The sequence below is a fragment of the Mustela nigripes genome, chromosome 2 (assembly GCF_022355385.1).
Source record: "Mustela nigripes isolate SB6536 chromosome 2, MUSNIG.SB6536, whole genome shotgun sequence".
Taxonomy (NCBI): Eukaryota; Metazoa; Chordata; class Mammalia; order Carnivora; family Mustelidae; genus Mustela; species Mustela nigripes.
In genome coordinates this window covers 216,581,405-216,599,258 of record NC_081558.1, presented here as the reverse complement: position 1 = coordinate 216,599,258, position 17,854 = coordinate 216,581,405, and the positions used below count along the sequence as shown (strand labels likewise).

General features: G+C 57.6%; 1 protein-coding gene across 4 annotated transcripts in view; it reads right to left on the bottom strand.

Moving 5' to 3' along the window:
* The window catches only part of PKNOX1 (PBX/knotted 1 homeobox 1), a 62,474-nt gene that overhangs the window by 5,001 nt on the left and 39,619 nt on the right, over positions 1 to 17,854 (bottom strand). For 3 of the 4 annotated variants that reach the window (XM_059392430.1, XM_059392431.1, XM_059392432.1), the window contains 5 exons: positions 14,767 to 14,866; positions 13,376 to 13,473; positions 7,625 to 7,753; positions 3,950 to 4,026; positions 215 to 387 (listed from right to left, as the gene is read on the bottom strand). In XM_059392430.1, coding sequence (XP_059248413.1) covers positions 215 to 387; positions 3,950 to 4,026; positions 7,625 to 7,753; positions 13,376 to 13,473; positions 14,767 to 14,866 — 577 coding nt within the window. The remainder of the gene's footprint in view (positions 1 to 214; positions 388 to 3,949; positions 4,027 to 7,624; positions 7,754 to 13,375; positions 13,474 to 14,766; positions 14,867 to 17,854) is intronic. The other variant, XM_059392433.1, reaches the window with a different exon arrangement.

Sequence of the window (17,854 nt, the reverse complement as noted above, 5' to 3'; positions counted from 1 at the left end):
GGCAGAACGGCAGGTGGTGAGGGGGGACAGCTCCCCGCTGCGCACTGAAGCCCGAGGGAAGCCCCCTGCGCACACGGAGGGGAACGAACAGAACACAGTCGGGACTCCAGGCCTCCGTCACGGGGCTCTGCGGATAAGGTCAACACGGCAGCTGTGCACAGCTGGAGCTCAGGGCTCCGCCCCCCCGCCCCGCCCCCAGCACCCCGTGGCCCACCTTCAGACATGGCCAGCTCGCTGGGGGGCGGCTGCGCGGCTCCGGAGGCAATGGAGTCAGGCCAAAACCTCTGGACCGGTCTGTTCTGAGCAGTTTTCTTCTTAGTTTTTGGAGTTTCTGAACAGCTAGAATCCAGCATGGGCTGAAGAATCCGTCTTCTGGCGTTGATGAACCTGGGCGTGGAGGGCAACCCAGGGAAGCGGTCACTAGGCGGGCCCTCCTACGGCCTCCCACAGCCCTCCTGCTGAGCACATCCTGGACCGCCAGGAGCACGACCCCACAGTCCCGACCCTCCCGGGGCAGACGGTGCTCCGTCCATTCGTGGTCACCTCCATGTGGGCAGCTGTAGGGTCGGAGTGGGCCCTCGACACCCCAAGGAACAGGCTAGTTATGGAGGGGCCCCTGTCTGAAATCCCTCAGCTGTGCGGGTGCTGCGACAGCGCCCCCGGGGACCCAGACGGGACCCAGCAGCCCCAGCGGGGACCAGATCCCACACGAGCAGAGTGGCAGGAGCGCACGGTCCCACGCGGGAATATGACTTTAAGTATGTGCCTGGAAAGTCTGCCTTCTTCGGCCAGCACCTTCCCCACACCCAGCCGGTGCCCCCGGGTCTGGGAGGGGAGCAGAGTTCTGGACCACCACCCCTGCCCTCCAGAAGCCGGCAGCTGTTCTGACCGAACACTCGGAGGAGGACACAGCTGCACCTGCCAAGCCTAGGAGCAGTTCCTCCTCTAGGAGTATGGCGAGGAGGGGGTCACCTCTCACTGGGGCCGAGCCCGCTCACCCCCAGCAGGGGGTCCTCATGAGGGCAAGGATTCGTGTTTGGGTGTCAGAGAAAGACAAGCTCCACGGAGACTGGGGCTCTGCGCTGGTCTGCCGCCACACCCCGCTCTCCAGGCGCCCAGGTGCAAAGCAGAACTAGGGCGCACCTGCTCCCAGGCCACATGAACATAGGGACACTCACGGGGCGCCTGGATGGCCCAGTTAGAGCGCGCCACTCACTGTCTCCACCGGGAGCGAGCCTGACGCCGGGTGCACAGATGACTTAAACCTAAAATCCTAGCATTTGCAACATTCTCCAGTGGAAAGGAGGGGACAGAAGCCGCAGCCGCAGGCCGTGATCTGGTCCCTGGAGCACAAGCACGGGGGGCAGCGGTCGTCACAGGGGAGCCCTGGCAGCCCCCAGCTCGGCGCTGACCCCCGCCACTGCCTGCGGACGGAAGCCCGCTGCTGCGTCTCAGCATCTGCCTCGCCAGCCTCCTCACTCAGAACCGCCAGGTGGCAGGGGCACAAGCTGAGGGGGTGCTCAAGGTCAGCCCAGCGTGGGATTTTTTTTAAACGTCAAAGGAAACAAAGTCACACAAAGTAAAAGTAGCTACGAAGATGAAAAGGTTTTAGAAACTTTATGCTAATCGTGCTAGTAAACTGTTATTAATGTAAAACTTAAAAGCAGGGTCGCCTGGGTGGCTCAGTGGGTTAAGGCCTCTGCCTTTGGCTCAGGTCATGATCCCGGGGTCCTGGGATCGAGCCCCACATCGGGCTCTCTGCTCCGCGGGGAGCCCGTTTCCCTCTCTCCTACCTGCCTCTCTGCCTACTTGTGATTTCTGTCTGTAAAATAAATAAATAGAATCTTTAAAAAACAAAAAAAAAACCTTAAAAGCGGGTGTCAAACCTTCCGGATCAGAAAATTCTGGCAATGTGACAGAGCAGCAAGTTAGGGAGCTCGAGGAAGTTAACAGATGAGGAAAAGAAGAAGGCTGACCAGCAACAAGCAGCATCGGGCTGTCCGGAGAAGGGACTCTAACGTCCAGCTCCAATCAGCCGACCGTCCTTAGGACTAAACCGAGATGGACAGCGTCCAGGATGCACCAGGGAATGGAAGGTACTGGGCCATTGCAAACGTCACAGCGACAACACAGGTGAATTTTTTTTTTTTTTTTGTGAATGCTGTTTAAAAGATTTAATAGGAAATAATCCAACGACTGTATTCTTGGTCCCCAAGGCTCCAACAATGGCCCAAACGCAAGGCTACAGATACTCAGTGCGACCGAAGCACACCCGTCCGTCCTGCCCAGACGGCTGCGTACGTTGGGAGATTCTGTCACTTCTACTGGAAGGCGCCTGAGCTTGCTCAAATGTAAATTTTGTTTTAAAGATTTTATTTGTTTATTTGACAGAGATCACAAGCAGACAGAGAGGCAGGCCGGGGGCGGGGGGGGGAAGCAGGCTCCCCGCTGAGCAGAGAGCCCGATGAGGGGCTTGATCCCAGGACCCCAAGATCATGACCTGAGCAGAAGGTAGAGGCTTAACCCGCTGAGCCCCCCAGGTGCCCCTAAAATTTAAATTTTAACAGTTAAAAAGAGAACAGTGGGGCGCCTGGGTGGCTCAGTTGGTTGAGCGACTGCCTGCGACTCAGGTCATGATCCCAGACTTCCAGGATTGAGTCCCACATCGGGCTCCCAGATCCTTGGGGAGTCTGTTTCTCCCTCTGACCTTCTCCTCTCTCATGCTCTCTCTCACTCATTCTCTCTCAAATAAATAAATAAAATCTTCTAATAAAAAAAAAAAAAGAGAACAGTGTCGGGGCACCTGGGTGGCTCAGTGGGTTAAGCCGCTGCCTTCGGCTCAGGTCATGATCTCAGGGTTCTGGGATCGAGCCCCGCATCGGGCTCTCTGCTCAGAGGGGAGCCTGCTTCCTCCTCTCTCTCTGTCTGCCTCTCTGCCTACTTGTGATCTCTGTCTGTCAAATAAATAAATAAAATCTTTAAACAAAAAAAAAAGAGAACAGTGTTTACAAGTGGTAGAGTCTGTGCTTCCTTTTACGGACGCCCGTTTTATTAGCCGATCCTGTTTCCCGCTCCTGAGTGGGAACAAGAGACCGACGACAGACGCGCACAGCCTCAGGTGCACCCTAGACCTTAACGCCCTCCGTCACATCAGCAGCTGTGTTCTCAGGGGAGTGCACGTGGTCGGGGTCCAAGCGTCCACCGTAGCATGTGACACCAAAATTACAACAGGCTACTTTATTCGCGAAGTCAACCAATCCCGGGCATTTCCTCCTAGGACCCCGCGTCCTGCTGTGGGGGTGGGACCACCATACGGACAGCAGAGGGGCCGCCTCCCCGACTCAGAGTTGAACAAAGGGACAAAGGTGGGGCAGCTGCAGGGGCGGGAGGGGCAGCAGGGGTCAGGACGCCTCATCGCCGCCAGGCACCGCCCAGGGAAGCCCATCGCCAGACACATCATGTTTCTGAATGAATGCGAGGCTCGGGCGTAGTGGTGACCCACAATGGAGAAACTTTTTTTGGAGACTGTGTGGCCAGATGCAAGCGGTTGGGGGCAGGCAAAGGGAGAGGAAGAGTCTCAAGCGGGCTCCATGCCCAGTGCGGAGCCCAACGCGGGGCTCGATCCCATGACCGCGAGGATCACGACCTGAGCCGAAATCAAGAGTCGGATGCTTAGCCCACGGAGCCACCAGGCGCCCTCGGAGAAGCACGTCTCTAACCGGACGAGTAGGCTGCAGAGGAAAGTCCGTAGCGAGGATGAAAGGTTTAAGTTGAAAGTGTGTGCTGACCTATTCTCAAATATCCTACCACCAGTTCTGGCACTCTGGGGACACAGTGCCACCCGTTAAAAGGACTCAGCCATCTTCAACCAATCCCACTACTTATTAGCGGATTCTCGAGGCTTCCATCACGGGGAGTGGCACCGTGCCGGAGGGCGGGCGGCTCTTACCAGTTGTTCACTTGGAGTAGTGTCAAGTTCGTCTGAGCAGCAATCTGTTTCTTCTCATCTTCTGTCGGGTAGGGGTGCTAGAAATAAAAAGAAGGGTTAGCATCACCGGCGGGGATTAAAAGGACTCGAGCTTATCTAGGTAGTATAGAAAGATACAAAGAATCATTACCGAAAAAATGGTAAGTAGCAATAGCACTTCCTGCCAAAACCTCATTAGTCTTACGATTTCACTTTAGAACCGTGTCGCAGGACGTCCCCCCGCACCGCCCGAGCACGCGGCAGACACCGCGCAGGCCGAGGCGAGACCGAGTGAGCGGCTCAGAGACAAGGCGAGGGTGCCAGGCCCACAGAGAGCCGCGCCCTGCTGTCCTGGAGGGGCCGCTTCACCGAGGCACACGATGGCGTTCGGACCCAGCAAGCCACAGCACGGGCATCACACACAGTGACTTTCGTCGTACAGACGAGGAAGCCGAGGCCGGAAAGCACACACAGTCCCCATCCTCCAGCTGGGTAAGTAGGGGACACAGGGAAGGGGCGGGGCCGGCGGCTCCCAGCCTGACCCACAGGGCGACATGCTTCCGTCCCAGGCATTGGGAGAGGAAAGGGACACGGGGGTGCACGGCTGGCGGTTCAGGACCTGCCCAGGGCCAGGTCAGCGTGCGGGGTCCGTGAAGAGCCGCGCCTAGGGATGGGGCGGGAGCACCTGTTACACTCCTCTTCCTCGTATGATGAAAACACTCCACTTGAAAAAGCAGAATTAAACCGGAAGGTACATATCAAAACCGACAGAAGGACCAAAGGAATCTCTTCTATCTACGGTAACAAGCGCCTTCTCTCCGGCTGGTCACTGTCCACACGCAGAAGCCGGAGGACACGGGGTCTAAAGCCTGCCTCCCCAGAGTCCCTGATTCCAGATGGCCCGGGACCCCGGAGGACACGGGGGGCAGGAGCTACCGCGAGTAACACTCGGCGTGGGCAGCCGTCGCTTCACATGACCAGGACCACAGGGACCACGGTTCGGGCCAGAGCGGCCTCCCCAGCGGTGTCTGTTCCCTCGGACAGGCGGCGACCGCACGGGGCCCTGGGGCGGAGCGTGCGGGGATGGGAGCGCCGCGCCGGCCGGTGAGGAGCCCGTGAGAGCAAAGGGGGCAGGAAAGCCAAGTGCACTAAGCAGGACCAACCCTGCTGTGTGGGAGAACCACCGTCGCCCCAGGCCAGGGAGGCTGCCGAGAGGGCTGTGTTCCGAAGAAACCAGGGCCAGAAGAGGCAGAAAATGCCTCATAAGGGGGGACAAAGGGGAACATTTTACATCAACCTGTGAGGAGAGTTTATTGTTCTAGGAATCATGAAAACATTCAAGGACACCGTCTGTGCTCCTAGAGCGCAGACACGCTACACGGTGGCACTCTCCCGGGGGGACAGGGCTGGGGGACCCTGCTGTCTCATTCGCCCCCCTCTGCCTGGGTCTGCCGGGCGCCCCAGCCCTCGTGTCCCACGGGAACTAGCTGTGTAACTTCCCAGCAAACAGATGGGCCCGAAACCACAAACCGAGTCGTCCCACCAGTAGGACGAACGTCGCTGAACCACTGTACCCATAACACCTTTTCCTTTTAGGACAACTGTCCAGGTGCGGCCGCACCACTCAGAGACGGCACTGTCGTCCCCAGACCCGTGCTGCCGTGGCCCGCACACAGGGACGGCTCGGCAGAGCGGGAGAGGAGAGAAGCGGGGGGTCCTAGCGCCCCAGGCGAGCTGGCCTGGGCTCCCTGAGGGCCTTCCCCCCCAGGGAAAGGAAGAGAGGTCCTGTCCCCACCCCAAAACTGCTCAGTGACATCCCGTGCCCGTTCCACGTCTGGAGTCGGCGGCTCCTCCGACTGCTATCTCTCGGGGAAGGAGCCTGGCATCAGTGAGAGAGAAGGGGGTGCTGGTCGGCAGTGACACAGGCTGATGCCCGGAAGGCAGAGGGTGACAGAGACTGGTGCCAGCCCGGCGTGAGTCAGGGCGAGGACGGAGACCGGCACTGGGAACACATGGAGGCCCGGGGCTCAGGCAACCGGCCGGCCCTGGGGTGGGTGCGGAGGGGGGCACCAGGACTCCCCGCTGACAGCCACGGGGCAACGGGCTGCAGACGAGCGGGGCGGGCTGCGGAGGGAGCAGGTGGCAACCAGAGACACGAGCGGGGGCCAGGGAGGCCAAGGGGCAGAGCTGCCGACACTGCGCGGCAGTCGGGAGCAGCAGGCGGCCGGGGCTGCGGAGGAAGGCGAGCACCGGCCACAGAGCTGGCTCCCGTGGCTGCCGGGCGGCCCCCGCTGGGCCTCCTGACCTTTGTAAGGGCCTACTTAGCCAGAGCGAGCCATTCTGTTGTTTATGCAGTAAACTTAGATCGACCCTGCCCCCCGCAAGAGGAACGTCCATAGAAACAAGTCTGGGAAACCAGTAAAATACGACTGACCAGCCCCTGATAACAGAGCCCAGATAGCAGGACGTGTCAGGTCAGGGGGAGGTGACAGAGCCCAGAAGACAAGACTGAGTCAAGCCAGGTGGAGACATCCCATCAGGAAAGCACCTCCCTTACCACCCGAGAATGTGGGCCCTGCCTTTTGGGCACCAATTCTGACCAGAGTGGTAGGCTAGTTCAAATAGCTACTATGGGTGAACTGTAATTCAATCGGCCACCTGTGTGTGGCCAGGCTCGACCACAGGGCCTCTGCTCTATAAAAGTTAGTCTGTGAGGCTGGGAGGGGTCGCCTCTTTGTAAGAGACGGCCCTGGCCGGTCAGTTTGATTCTCGATGCTTGCACGAAATAAAGCTTTGCTGGACCTTCACTTTGTATCAGTCTCGCTCCTTTGACCATGGACCCAACAACCTTCCGACCCTCCGGGTACAGAAAGGCCACTGCATCTGTGCCCACACGCCCCTGCAGGCTTCTCTGTCCGCCTGGACAGGACAGGCAGTGGCCACTTTCCTGCCTCAGTCTCACTGCACACTCCCCTAAAAGCCGATCTGGCCCTTCCTGACCCTGGTCACCAGACCGGGTGGTCCCCCAGGCTGCTCAGGGTCACATGCGTCCCCGAAGTTCAGCAGCAGCATGAGGCCTGAGGGTCTCAACTCGTGAGAAGCACGTCTTGCCCAGTAAATGGGCGAGCGAGCATGTGCTTGCTTAGTCGGGACACCCCCGCAGAGAAGGTGTGGTCGCGACCCGGGGGAGCGAACAGGTGCGCAGACACAACGTGTGTGCGCCCGGTCTGTCTGCGGGGCCAGACGCAATCTCAAGTTCAACAAGCTCGTGTGCCGGCCCCTCTGTCCACAGCTCAGTCTTTGACCTTACCACACCCTCTGCTCAAATCCAATATCTAAGATGTCACTGTTTTTCCAGGTTTTGCCCAAACTCTTCTCTCTGCCCACTTCTCGAACCTCAGCTCACTGGGTCACCCTTCGCGGCACGGAGGTGATTAGCAGGAGTGGAGAGGACTCCCTGGTTGGCAGCGGGGCCCTCCCGACTAAGCCCCTGAGGCAGAGCCCCCAGAGTGTGGTCACCCTCCTCTGTCCCACGTCCCCCCCAACACTGACACAGTCAGCCAGGACAGCCAGGCCCAACGCACAGTGTGCTCTCCGCAGAGTGGAAGTGGAGGGGAAGCGCCCAGGGCGCTGCTGCCGGGGTCCCCGCGCTCTCACCCCTATGTGCTGGAAGAGCCACGATCGCATCACGTTGGTGGCATGCTTCGGCAGAACACCCCGTTTATTCTTAGAGGAGCCATCATCTTGATGCAAGATGCTCAGATCTTGGTTTAACTGCAACTGAAGCTTTTAAACAATGGAAAAATAACGTTAGAAAGCACAGAAAATCACGACATACGCAAGTGGCTCGCGACTTCAGATGGACAAAATACCCAAAGGTCTTATGGATAAACAACGTGCCGACCTCAGAGGGGGTGGGCTGGGCCCCACGAGCTCACCTGTGGGGGCGGCGCCCTCCGCAGTCTCACTACGGACCCCGCTGTCTCCCAGGCAGCAGCCCCCACCCAGCAGGTGAGAGCCGAGCCCAGAGGGCCTCGGAGCCACTGACCGGCAGACACGTGCGTCCCATGGCCCTTGTCCCACCACATGTTTTCACCTCGTGCCCTCTAGTCACAGACGTGACAACACGTAACAACACCCACTCCCCTAGCCGAGGATCCCAGGCGATCAGTAGAAACGGGCAGGAAGGCAAAAGGGCAGCCAGCGAAAGGCGGCCGCGTGGGCTGAGCAGAGGGGAGACACAGCCGCGCACACAGTGTGGGCACAGGGCACAGGGGCCATGGTGCCCGCGCTGGGCACGGCCTCCCTCAGCTCCGAGGACAGTGTGGGCACATTCTGCCCATTCCAGCACGCATAGCACTTCTCATGTCTTTCGCGTGTCTTTCGCCCCAACGGAAGAAGGCGTCAATGGGTCAGCCTCGCGGGCCGCAGGTGCCACAGCTCACGTCCGGCCTGCCTGTGCAGACGGCAGCGCTCACGACCCTGGTGAGGAAGAAAAGCCCCCGCGCTCCCCAGGCCCTCGGCACAGATGCTCGGGGACACTGTGCACGCATGAATTCAGAACCTAGCGTAGGAACCAGACTTGGTAAGGAAGAAGGTGAGCTTCAGCGTGACTATCCACAGACACAGCTGTGAGCGCTTGGAACGTGGTTTTGAGGCGGTCACTGTATCGTCTGTACATCCTCGGGCTGCGCAGAGCTTGGAAAAGATACGCTCTTTAAAAGCCTCAACAGTGACACGGAAACGGACACCAGTTATGACTTACAGAAGCACAGAGACACTAGCTGTATCTAAAGCGTCTCGAAAATCAAGACTATCATGAAGGGCATAAGTGTTTTTTGAAATGTGCTTCTTTGTCAAAGGACTGAAGGCGGCCGGCATCAAGCACCCCTCCACGCTCGTGTTTGTGCGCACGGGAGAAGGAACAGGACATGAACTTGGAATACGAGCTTCAGAGCCCCGGGGCCAAACTTCAGCTCACCTGCCTTATTTGTTTCAATTAACAGACGATGTTCTTCGCAAAATTCCACACACGCTCAGCGTTGCTTGTTTTGCGCGGGGTTAAAGCCAACGTGTGAGATGACAGCCGCCCGCGCGCCTCGCCTCACAGATGCGCCTCAGGGGCCCGAGTGCTAACGAGGCTGTGAGGAAGGCAGGCCACGGGGTTTCTGCGTGGAGCGGCCGCTGGCCCTGCTGGGCTCCAGCAAAGCCGGGGACAGAATAAGTGGGGGGTTTAAGGGCCCAGGCCAGCGGCTGGAAGTGCGTTTCCATAGCGAGAGCCCCCGCCCATCCTTCTCTGCAGATGACCGACCGGCCCCGCAGGAGACCAGGGACACACAGGACACAGCTGCACAGTGGGAGGGGCAAGGCCAGAAAGGGGGTGAGGGGACTCTACACGCAGAATGGGAGACCCCGGCCCACCCCCGCCCTTGCAAGCAGGCCTACGCCGGCAAGAAGTCCGAGAGCCCTTCTCTAGAGGAAGCCTCTGGAGGCCAGCCCGTGCACTACCCCGGCCACGCACCCAGCGGCTTCTGGCAGCTCGTGGGGACAGTCCTGAGGACAGCCAACTGTCCCCAGACACCGGAAGGCCACCGCCACAAACCGCAGGCTCCCGCGTAAGCGCGGAGATGCAGAGGAGAGAGAAGGCGGACGCTAAAGACAACCCGGCGGCCCGCGAAGCCAAAATGGGGGCTACTTTGGAAGGCGCGCAGCGGGCACGGAGGCATCTAGGAAACCCAGCCCGCACGGAGCGGGGCGCAGAAGGAGCCTGCTCAGAAGGTCGACGGAAAGGCAAATACGAAATGACACCAAAATGCAGAGATTCGGCTCAGAAGGTCTACGGGGCTCGGGCTGGGGGCGGGGATGTCCCCGAGACGTCCGGGAGAGGACCACCCACCCACCCGCACCCACGGACCTGAGGTCTGCCGGGGCTCGGCAGTAGCTCCGAGAAGGGGCATCTGAGAGCAGAGAACACAGCAGACGGGAAAGCAGCGGCGGGACCTCCTCCCACTGCAACGCGGTGGCTGGAGCCCCCGACACTGTGCTCCCCGCCCCCACCTACGATTTTATCCGGAAACCCTACTTGTAAGCGGACTGCGTTGAGTACGAGACCAGAATAAAGTCATCTTCAGGTTCACCACGTCGCAACAAAACGTAGTTCCCACGCGCATCTCCCCTGGGAGCTCTCCAAGAAGGCGGTGAAGCCGAGAAAGGAGAGGACCGAGGCTCTAGGAGAAGGGACTCCTCAAGGCAGCGTCAAAGGGAAGTTCAAGAACACGCCCTGTGCCCAGCCTGGACGGAGAAGAGCCCCGAAAAGAGGAGGACTAGAGCTTCTGGGGGCAAGTGACACCCACGTGCCTTCCGGCCGGCGGGGCGCCCGAGGCTCAGCCAGCTGTGGGCCACGGCACCAGGAGAGCCAGGCCAGGGGCGACAGTAAAGTGCTTGTGACTCAGCCAGAAACACGAGAACCAGAGAAGCCCTGCGATCTCGGCTACACACTCGGCTCAGAGACCAGGTGAGGCTCGTGCTGACGACAGTGCGGCTGTGCGGTGAGAAGCGCCGACAGGGCGGGGGCGGCAAGCCCGGGGTGGGGGTCATCGGGTGGGATGCGGAGCACAGGCCCGACCGCAGACAGAGAATCCAATCCGGGTGCTTCGGGGGTGAGTCAGGAGGGAGGATTTTCAGTTCGAAACGGGAGGAAAGCCGCAGGATCGGAAAGCAGCTGCCCGAGCGGAGAGGAAGGAACAGGGCAGGAGAGGTGGCGGTTTGCTCCAAGCCTCTTAGCACGCTGCCCGATGAGCCGGACACACAACTGGATATAAAAAAGCCCAATAAGGGGCACCTGGGGGGCTCCGTTGTTAAGCCTCTGCCTTTGGCTCAGGTCATGATCCCGGGGTCCTGGGATCGAGCCCCGCATCGGGCTCTCTGCTCAGCGGGGGGTCTGCTTCTCCCTCGCCCACTCCCCAGGCTCGTGTCCCCTCTCTCATTGTCTCTGTCAAATAAATAGATAAAATCTTCTTTAAAAAAAAAAAAAAAGGGCAAAATAAGAGTTAAACAGAGACAGAAAACCTTGTCACGGGCCAAACAGCAAAAACCTAAAACACGTAAATGACAGTCATAAAGCGAGAGTGTCCCGGGTGGGCGTCAGGGAAATGCCCAGCCGCCTCTCTTCTCCCGAAAACTTGTTCTGAGAAGCAGAAACAGCTTCCTACAGAGATGCCCCAGGAAGACGCCAAACCCTGCCCCTCCTGACGGGCTCTAGGTCAGAATGGGGCCCCCGTGGCCAATTCTCTTCTGGGGGGGAGGGGCAGGGTTACTATCTGCCCCGTGTGCACCCACGATGCACCCAGACACAGTGCAGGACAGGGCAGGCCGGGGACGGCCCGGGAGGGACTGCCACCACACTGCTGCCGTGGACGGTGCTGGCCAGAGTGACGGCGTGACCTGGGACGGACAGCGGTCTTCCCAATAAAACCAACCCTGATGGTTTCTGACACTAAAACAGACCATGTCACTGGTTCAGTTACTCTCCCCAATAACCTGAAGCCCAGTAAGAACCAGCCCCCCGCAAAGAAAAGAAAAAGGGAAGAACAGAGCCAGAGCAGCCCAAAGAGCTACAACAAAAACCCACGGACCACGCACAGCTCGTACTCAAAGAAACCCGCACCCTGGGCCCCCCCGGCAATCTGTTTGCGCTTCTGCTGCAAACCCGAGGTAGCTCGTGTCTCCCGCTTCCTGGCCCTGCCGCCCTAGAAGCCAGACTCGGCAGGAGCGTTACGGGGAGGGGACAGACACACGGTGGGCTGGAGCCACGGAGCGCCGGGGCAGAGACAGCCCACGGGCCACAGGGAGGGGAGCTGTGTCCCTCTGTCTGCCCAGCAGTGCTGGGGAGGGTCACGTGCATCCAAAGGGGTTTTACTGAAACACAAGCTCTGTGTGTCCCCTGCTAAACTAGTCCTCTCCGTCTGTAAGAAAATTCAGGCAAGTAGAAAACTTTCTCCTTTTTATTCCTTAAAGACGGATTTACGAATCTGAGCAAGTGAGCGCGTGGCAGGGAGGGCGGAGGGCGGAGAGAGAATCCTACACAGACCCCCGTTGAGTGTGCAGCCCAACATGGACTGAGACCGAGGCCTGAGCCAAAATCAAGAGTCAGAGGCTTAACTGACTGAGCCACCAGGCGCCCCGGAGAACTTTCTTCTTAAGCCACACAAGGAAGGCACCTCACTCTGAAGTGTGTCTCTCTAAAAGCAGCTCCCTGTGGTAGCAGGAGGCGCTCACGCTCTCCGCCCTGCTGAATGGGGAGCTCCAGGCACAGCGGGCTGGCCAGGGATCTAGGGACGAGGCCGGCGGAGTCCGGCTCCTCCTCTACCCACGGTGGGGCCTGGTGAGACCCCATGTGCCCAGATGACAAGCCCCAGCTCAACTCTGTCCAGGCAGCAAGAGGCAGTAAGCCCTGGACTGGCAGCGCCAGCCCGTGCACCACCACCCCCTCAGGCCTTGTGGCCTCTGCTGTGGCTCGAGGGAGACCAGCATCTCCGGAGCTGGGCCTCCAGGCCGCCCAGAGGCTGTGGGAAACCCCTGTGCAGGCCAAAGACAAAGAACTAGCAGAATCTGTATTCCTAAATGTGAGCGGGTAAGAGAAACACGACTGTCTGACTTACACCCAGCTAAACGTGGCTAACGAGGGTGCGTGAGTGCCCAGGACCGACGGCGGCGGGCGCAGGGCTAAGCCCGAGCCCCTCTTCCCGCACAGGCACAGATAGAACGGCTCGTCCACCTGCGGCTTCCGCCCACGAAGCTCCTTCCCGAGCTCTTGAAGCCAGGGCTCCCCTCGAGGCGGGCAGCCAAGGGCAGGACAAGCCCACCGGCCTCCTCTTTGGGCAGGGCCTCCACTGGGCCATGGGGAGCGGGGAAGGGGCAGCCCGGGCTTGGCTTTCCCACAGGCTGTGGGAGGGCTTTGAGGAAGTGCCCCGCCACCCCCAGGACTGGCCTGAAGCAGCGCTCTGGCCCAGCAGGTGCCCCGAGAAGGGGCCTGGCCATGGTCTGCGGGGTCTCGGTCGGCTGACCTGGGGCGGGAAGAGCCCGTCCACACGGCCTCGAATCTCCTGAGCCAGGGACAGCTACACAGTCCACCGTTCAGCTGGACGACAGTGGCTGCTGAGGGAAAGGGGTCAGGGCTGACTTTTTTCTGGCTTTCTTAGACTTTCTGAACTTGGAGACTTTTTTACAATGACACAGATGAAGGGTAGACGAGAGACGACGCGCTGACATCAAGGTGACCTGCAGACGGCGACGGGAAAGCTGGCCGAGACCGTGGTCTTCAGGCCGAGGACAGCTCCCGCCGGGACCCACTGTGCCCCACGTGGCGCCCCTCAGCCCCAACCCCGCCCGCGGGAATGACACACGCACCTGTGAGTTCTGGATCCTGATCGTGCCAGGCGACAGCGCTTGTGTCACTACTTGGCCTTGAGGAGTGACGACTGTGACGGGCTGGTACACGGTGCCACCTCAAGAAGGAAGACATTAAAAGACTCTTAAGTCTCAAGGATTTAAAACCATATTCTCGATATACTCAACGTGCGTATGGAAGGAATAAAACCTGCAGTCTGATGCGGTTTTTAAACTATTTCAAGTGATCAGTACTTTGCTGGCGGACCCGTCACTGCAAATTATTGAAACAACGTCCCCGGACAAAGTGTCCCCGCATCTATAGTGAGGCCTGGCTCTGGGAAGGGGAGGGGCACCGAGGGGGGACATGGTACTGTGGGGTGTGTGGGCCCTGGGCAGGAGGTATCGCGCAGCGGAGCGCGGCAGTGTCCAGGGGCCGGGGCAGAACAGTTGCGAGGGCAGGGCAGTGTTCTGGGGCGCGGGCACAGTGTGGGGTGCACAGTGTGGGGCAGGCGGCAAGGTGTCCACCGCACAGGGCACAAGGGCGTCCCTGGATTCTGGGGTTCCCTCTTTGTCGGCCTCTATTTCCTCCTCTCCCCACAGTTACCAGTACTGAAGGACCCAGTGATGGTGTGAAATATTTTTTATCGTCTTTTTTGATCAAATATGCATACATCTTCCTGCGGGGGTTTCCCTGCACACTATCACACGGGGCTTTTCGGTGTAAATTTTTCCCTCCTTACACGCCCCAGTCCATTCTCACGACGATGTTGTATTTGCGATGTTCGACATGCACCAGGGGACCGCAGCGCTCGTCCCCTCCCGCGGTGGGTTTCACTATACAAGTAATACCAAGAATGAACTCTTGTTTGTCAAGTATTAACGACACCACCTAAGCTTGTCCAGGTGCTGCCAAGAGCCCAGGGAACAACGACGTCACCTGCAAACCACAGCGGGTTCTGCTATATGTCGTCCACTCCTATATAAAACCTTTCTTCTCGGGACGCCTGGGGGGCTCAGTGGGTTAAGCAGCTGCCTTCGGCTCAGGTCATGATCCCAGCGTCCTGGGATCGAGTCCCACATCGGGCTCCTTGCTTGGTATGGAGCCTGCTTCTTCCTCTGCCTCTGCCTGCCATTCTGTCTGCCTGTGTTTGCTCTCTCTCCCTCTCTCTCTCTAATAAATAAATAAAATCTTTTAATAAATAAATAAATAATAAAACCTTGCATCTACTGTTTGTTACTGGGAATTTAAACAAGGAAGGCGCATTCAATTCTAAGGGCTCTAGATGTTGCCACTCCTGTCTCAGGAACTGGCATTGATTAGAAATTATGCTGACGCACTTCTCCGTTCTAACAGGAAGGCCTTCTCCACAAGCGCTCAAGACAAGAGCGGCCCTTTCTCGCCAGCATACCTGCCACCGTCGCCATGGTGACGTTCCCCTGTTGCAGCGCAGACGCCGGCACCACGATTCCCTGGGGGCTGAGAGTGCCTGAGATGGCGCTTTGAATCTGCTGTAAGTCAGAGGCACACAGTGAGAGGTTGGAGGAAAACAGAAAGGCCTCCTTCCGCATCCGCATCTGCAAACCAGGAGATCCAAGGCTGCCCCGGCATCACATACGATAGTTCTGAGATACTGGTTTCAATCTGGCTTTCAAAAGGTTATGTTTCAGCTTGTCATCATGTGACTCATCACCAAAGAGGTGAGCCTCCTGGTGTTCCTGCTTGTGGAGGGCTTGGTCTGGGCCTGGCCTGCAGCAGGTTCCACGAAAACGGCCCGAACACCACACCCAGATCCCACCATCTGAAGTCGGGTACTCACGGGCTCATCTACCCGTTCACCGTGACGGCCGGGTTGGCGGCTGCAAGGGGAGGAAGCTGTGCACCTGCCGTCCGGGCATGGGGCCCGGCACCCGGCGGGCACCCGGGTACCTGGGCAGCGGAGCAGCGCTGGTGGCAATCGTGCAGAGACAATTACTCTGCAGGCTGCCGTGTCAACTTGGTTAGAAAAAAGTGACTTCATCCCAATCAATAATCCAAGCTCCCACCTTCAAGAAGCGAAACACGGAGGAACAAAAGGAAACCAGAGCAAGCAGAAGAGAGGACTGGAAGAGATCAGAGCGAAGTCTGCGAAGCTGAAACCAGAGAACCAGAGAGCGACGAAAGCAGAGCTGGTTCTCCGCACGACCAGTATATGGATCACGTCTACAAGACTCGGGGAAAACAAAGGGAGATGACCTATCACCAAGACCAGGAAGGACACAGAGGGCATCGCACACCCTACACACGGCAGCAGGCGAGACGGGCCGCAGCCACTTGCCACGCGAGCCTCTGCCGTCTGAGAGGGGAGCTTGTGTGACACGGGCCATCTGAGCAGCCCTACAACCATGAAGGACACCGAGTTCGTAACTTCAAAACTCAAAAAAGAAATCTCCAGGTCCAGCTACTGTCACTGAAGAATTCTATCTGACATGTAAAGTAGTAACACCAATTCTACGTAGTCACTTCCAGAAAACAGGAAAGGAGGGAATAATACTCTTCCGTTCACTTTATAAAGCTCTACTATCCTGGTACCAAACCTGGACAGAGACCGTAACAAAAACCACAGACCAGCATCCCTTGAAGCAGGCACAAACGCCTGACAGCATACTCGCCAACAGAACCCAGGAGGCTACATGAAAAGAATTTCGTGCCATGCCCAGGAGGAGTTTATTCCAGCTCAGTATGCAACAAATCAAGTACTTTCAAGTAGAAAGAGGAAAAAATCACATAACCCTATCGATTCACACAGGGAACGCATTTGACAAAACGCAACATAACAGAAACTCTTAGAAGAAAAAGGAATAGAGAGGAACTTCTTCAACCGGATGGACAGCATCCAGGAAAACCTGCCATTAAAACTGTAATTAATAGTGAAAGACAGAGTGTTTTTCTCTAAGGACTGGGGAAAAGGCTGGACGTTCACTTTCACCAATGGTATTCAAGACCGCACCAGGCATCCCTGCCAACGCAGTAAGGAAAGACAAGGAAATGGGCGCACAGCTTGGAAGAAAGGACTAGAGCAGTTCCTGTCCATGGCTGGCATCACTGCACAGGTGAGACATCGTCAGGAAGCTGTGAACACGGCCTCCTAGAACTAAGACAGGAGTTCCGCAAGGTTGCAGGATGCAGGATAAACATACAAAATCAACTATTTCTCAATATTAGCAGGGACACTGAAGTTAAAAATGTAACACCACCTGTAACTGCTTAAAAAAAAGAAGAAAAGAAACACCTAGGTGTGATTCTACAAACACACGTGTGGGCCTTACAGCACGAGACTACAGAACACCACTGAGAAACGACAGAGGAGCGAATGAACAGAGAGACGCGCCGGTCTGTGCGCCGGGGGAGTGGACGGGGGGAAGACCTCGCTTCTCCCCGGAACAATAAGCAGGCTGAATGCGATTCCTACCTAAACCTCAGCAGCACTGTTTTGTTGATACAGACAAGATCATTCCAAAACTTCTATGGAAGTGACCTAGAATAACTAAAATCACTTTGGAAACGAAGACTGCAGTGGGAGGAACCCGTCTACCGACATGTGAGGCTTCTTAGATAGCTCCAGCGTCCCAACCGGCTGCTGTCCACACACCGATCAGCGGACCCGAACAGAGAACAGAGACGGATGGACACAAACACCCGACCGGCTGCCCCCAGTGTCGGAAAAGCACTTCAAGGGAGGGACCGGAGCAGATGGTGCTGGAGCACTGGGCGGCCAGAGGCAGAACAAAGAACCTCGACCTAGACCCTCACACTTCATACCAAAGCTAACCCAAAAGGCTTATGGATTTAAATGTGAAACATAAAACATGCAGGAAAAAAGAGAAACCAAAAAATGAAACAAAAGGATACCTGGGTGGCTCAGTGGGTTAAGCCTCTGCCTTCAGCTCAGGTCATGGTCTCAGGGTCCTGGGATCGAGCCCTGCATTGGGCTCTCTGCTCAGCAGGGAGCCTGCTTCCCACCCCCTCCCCCCGCCTGCCTCTCTGCCTACTTGTGATCTCTGTCAAATAAATAAATAAAATCTTAAACAAAACAAAACAAAACAAAACAAAAAATCCTAGAGAAAAGTCCCTGGGACCTGGGGCCGGGCAGAGTTCTTGGACTTACCACCAAAAGCACAGCTCATCAAAGAAAAGCTGACAAATGGGACTTGATCAAAATTTAAAATGTTTACAACGCAAGAGACCCCGAGAAGAGGATGAGAAGCTAAGCTACAGACCGGGGAGAAAAACCTTCCCAAACCATCTAGCTCATGAAAGACTAGTATCTAGAATGTGCTGAGAAGTCAACAGTTTCAGAAAATCCCATCAGAAGATGGGCAAAGATGTGAGCTGGACGGACAGACAGCAGACAAGCTCAGGCAAGACGGCCAACACCATCAGGCGTCAGGAAGGTGCGAACCGTGAGCACGACGCGATGTCACTACGCGCCACAGAACGAAAACGGCTCATGGGTAAGG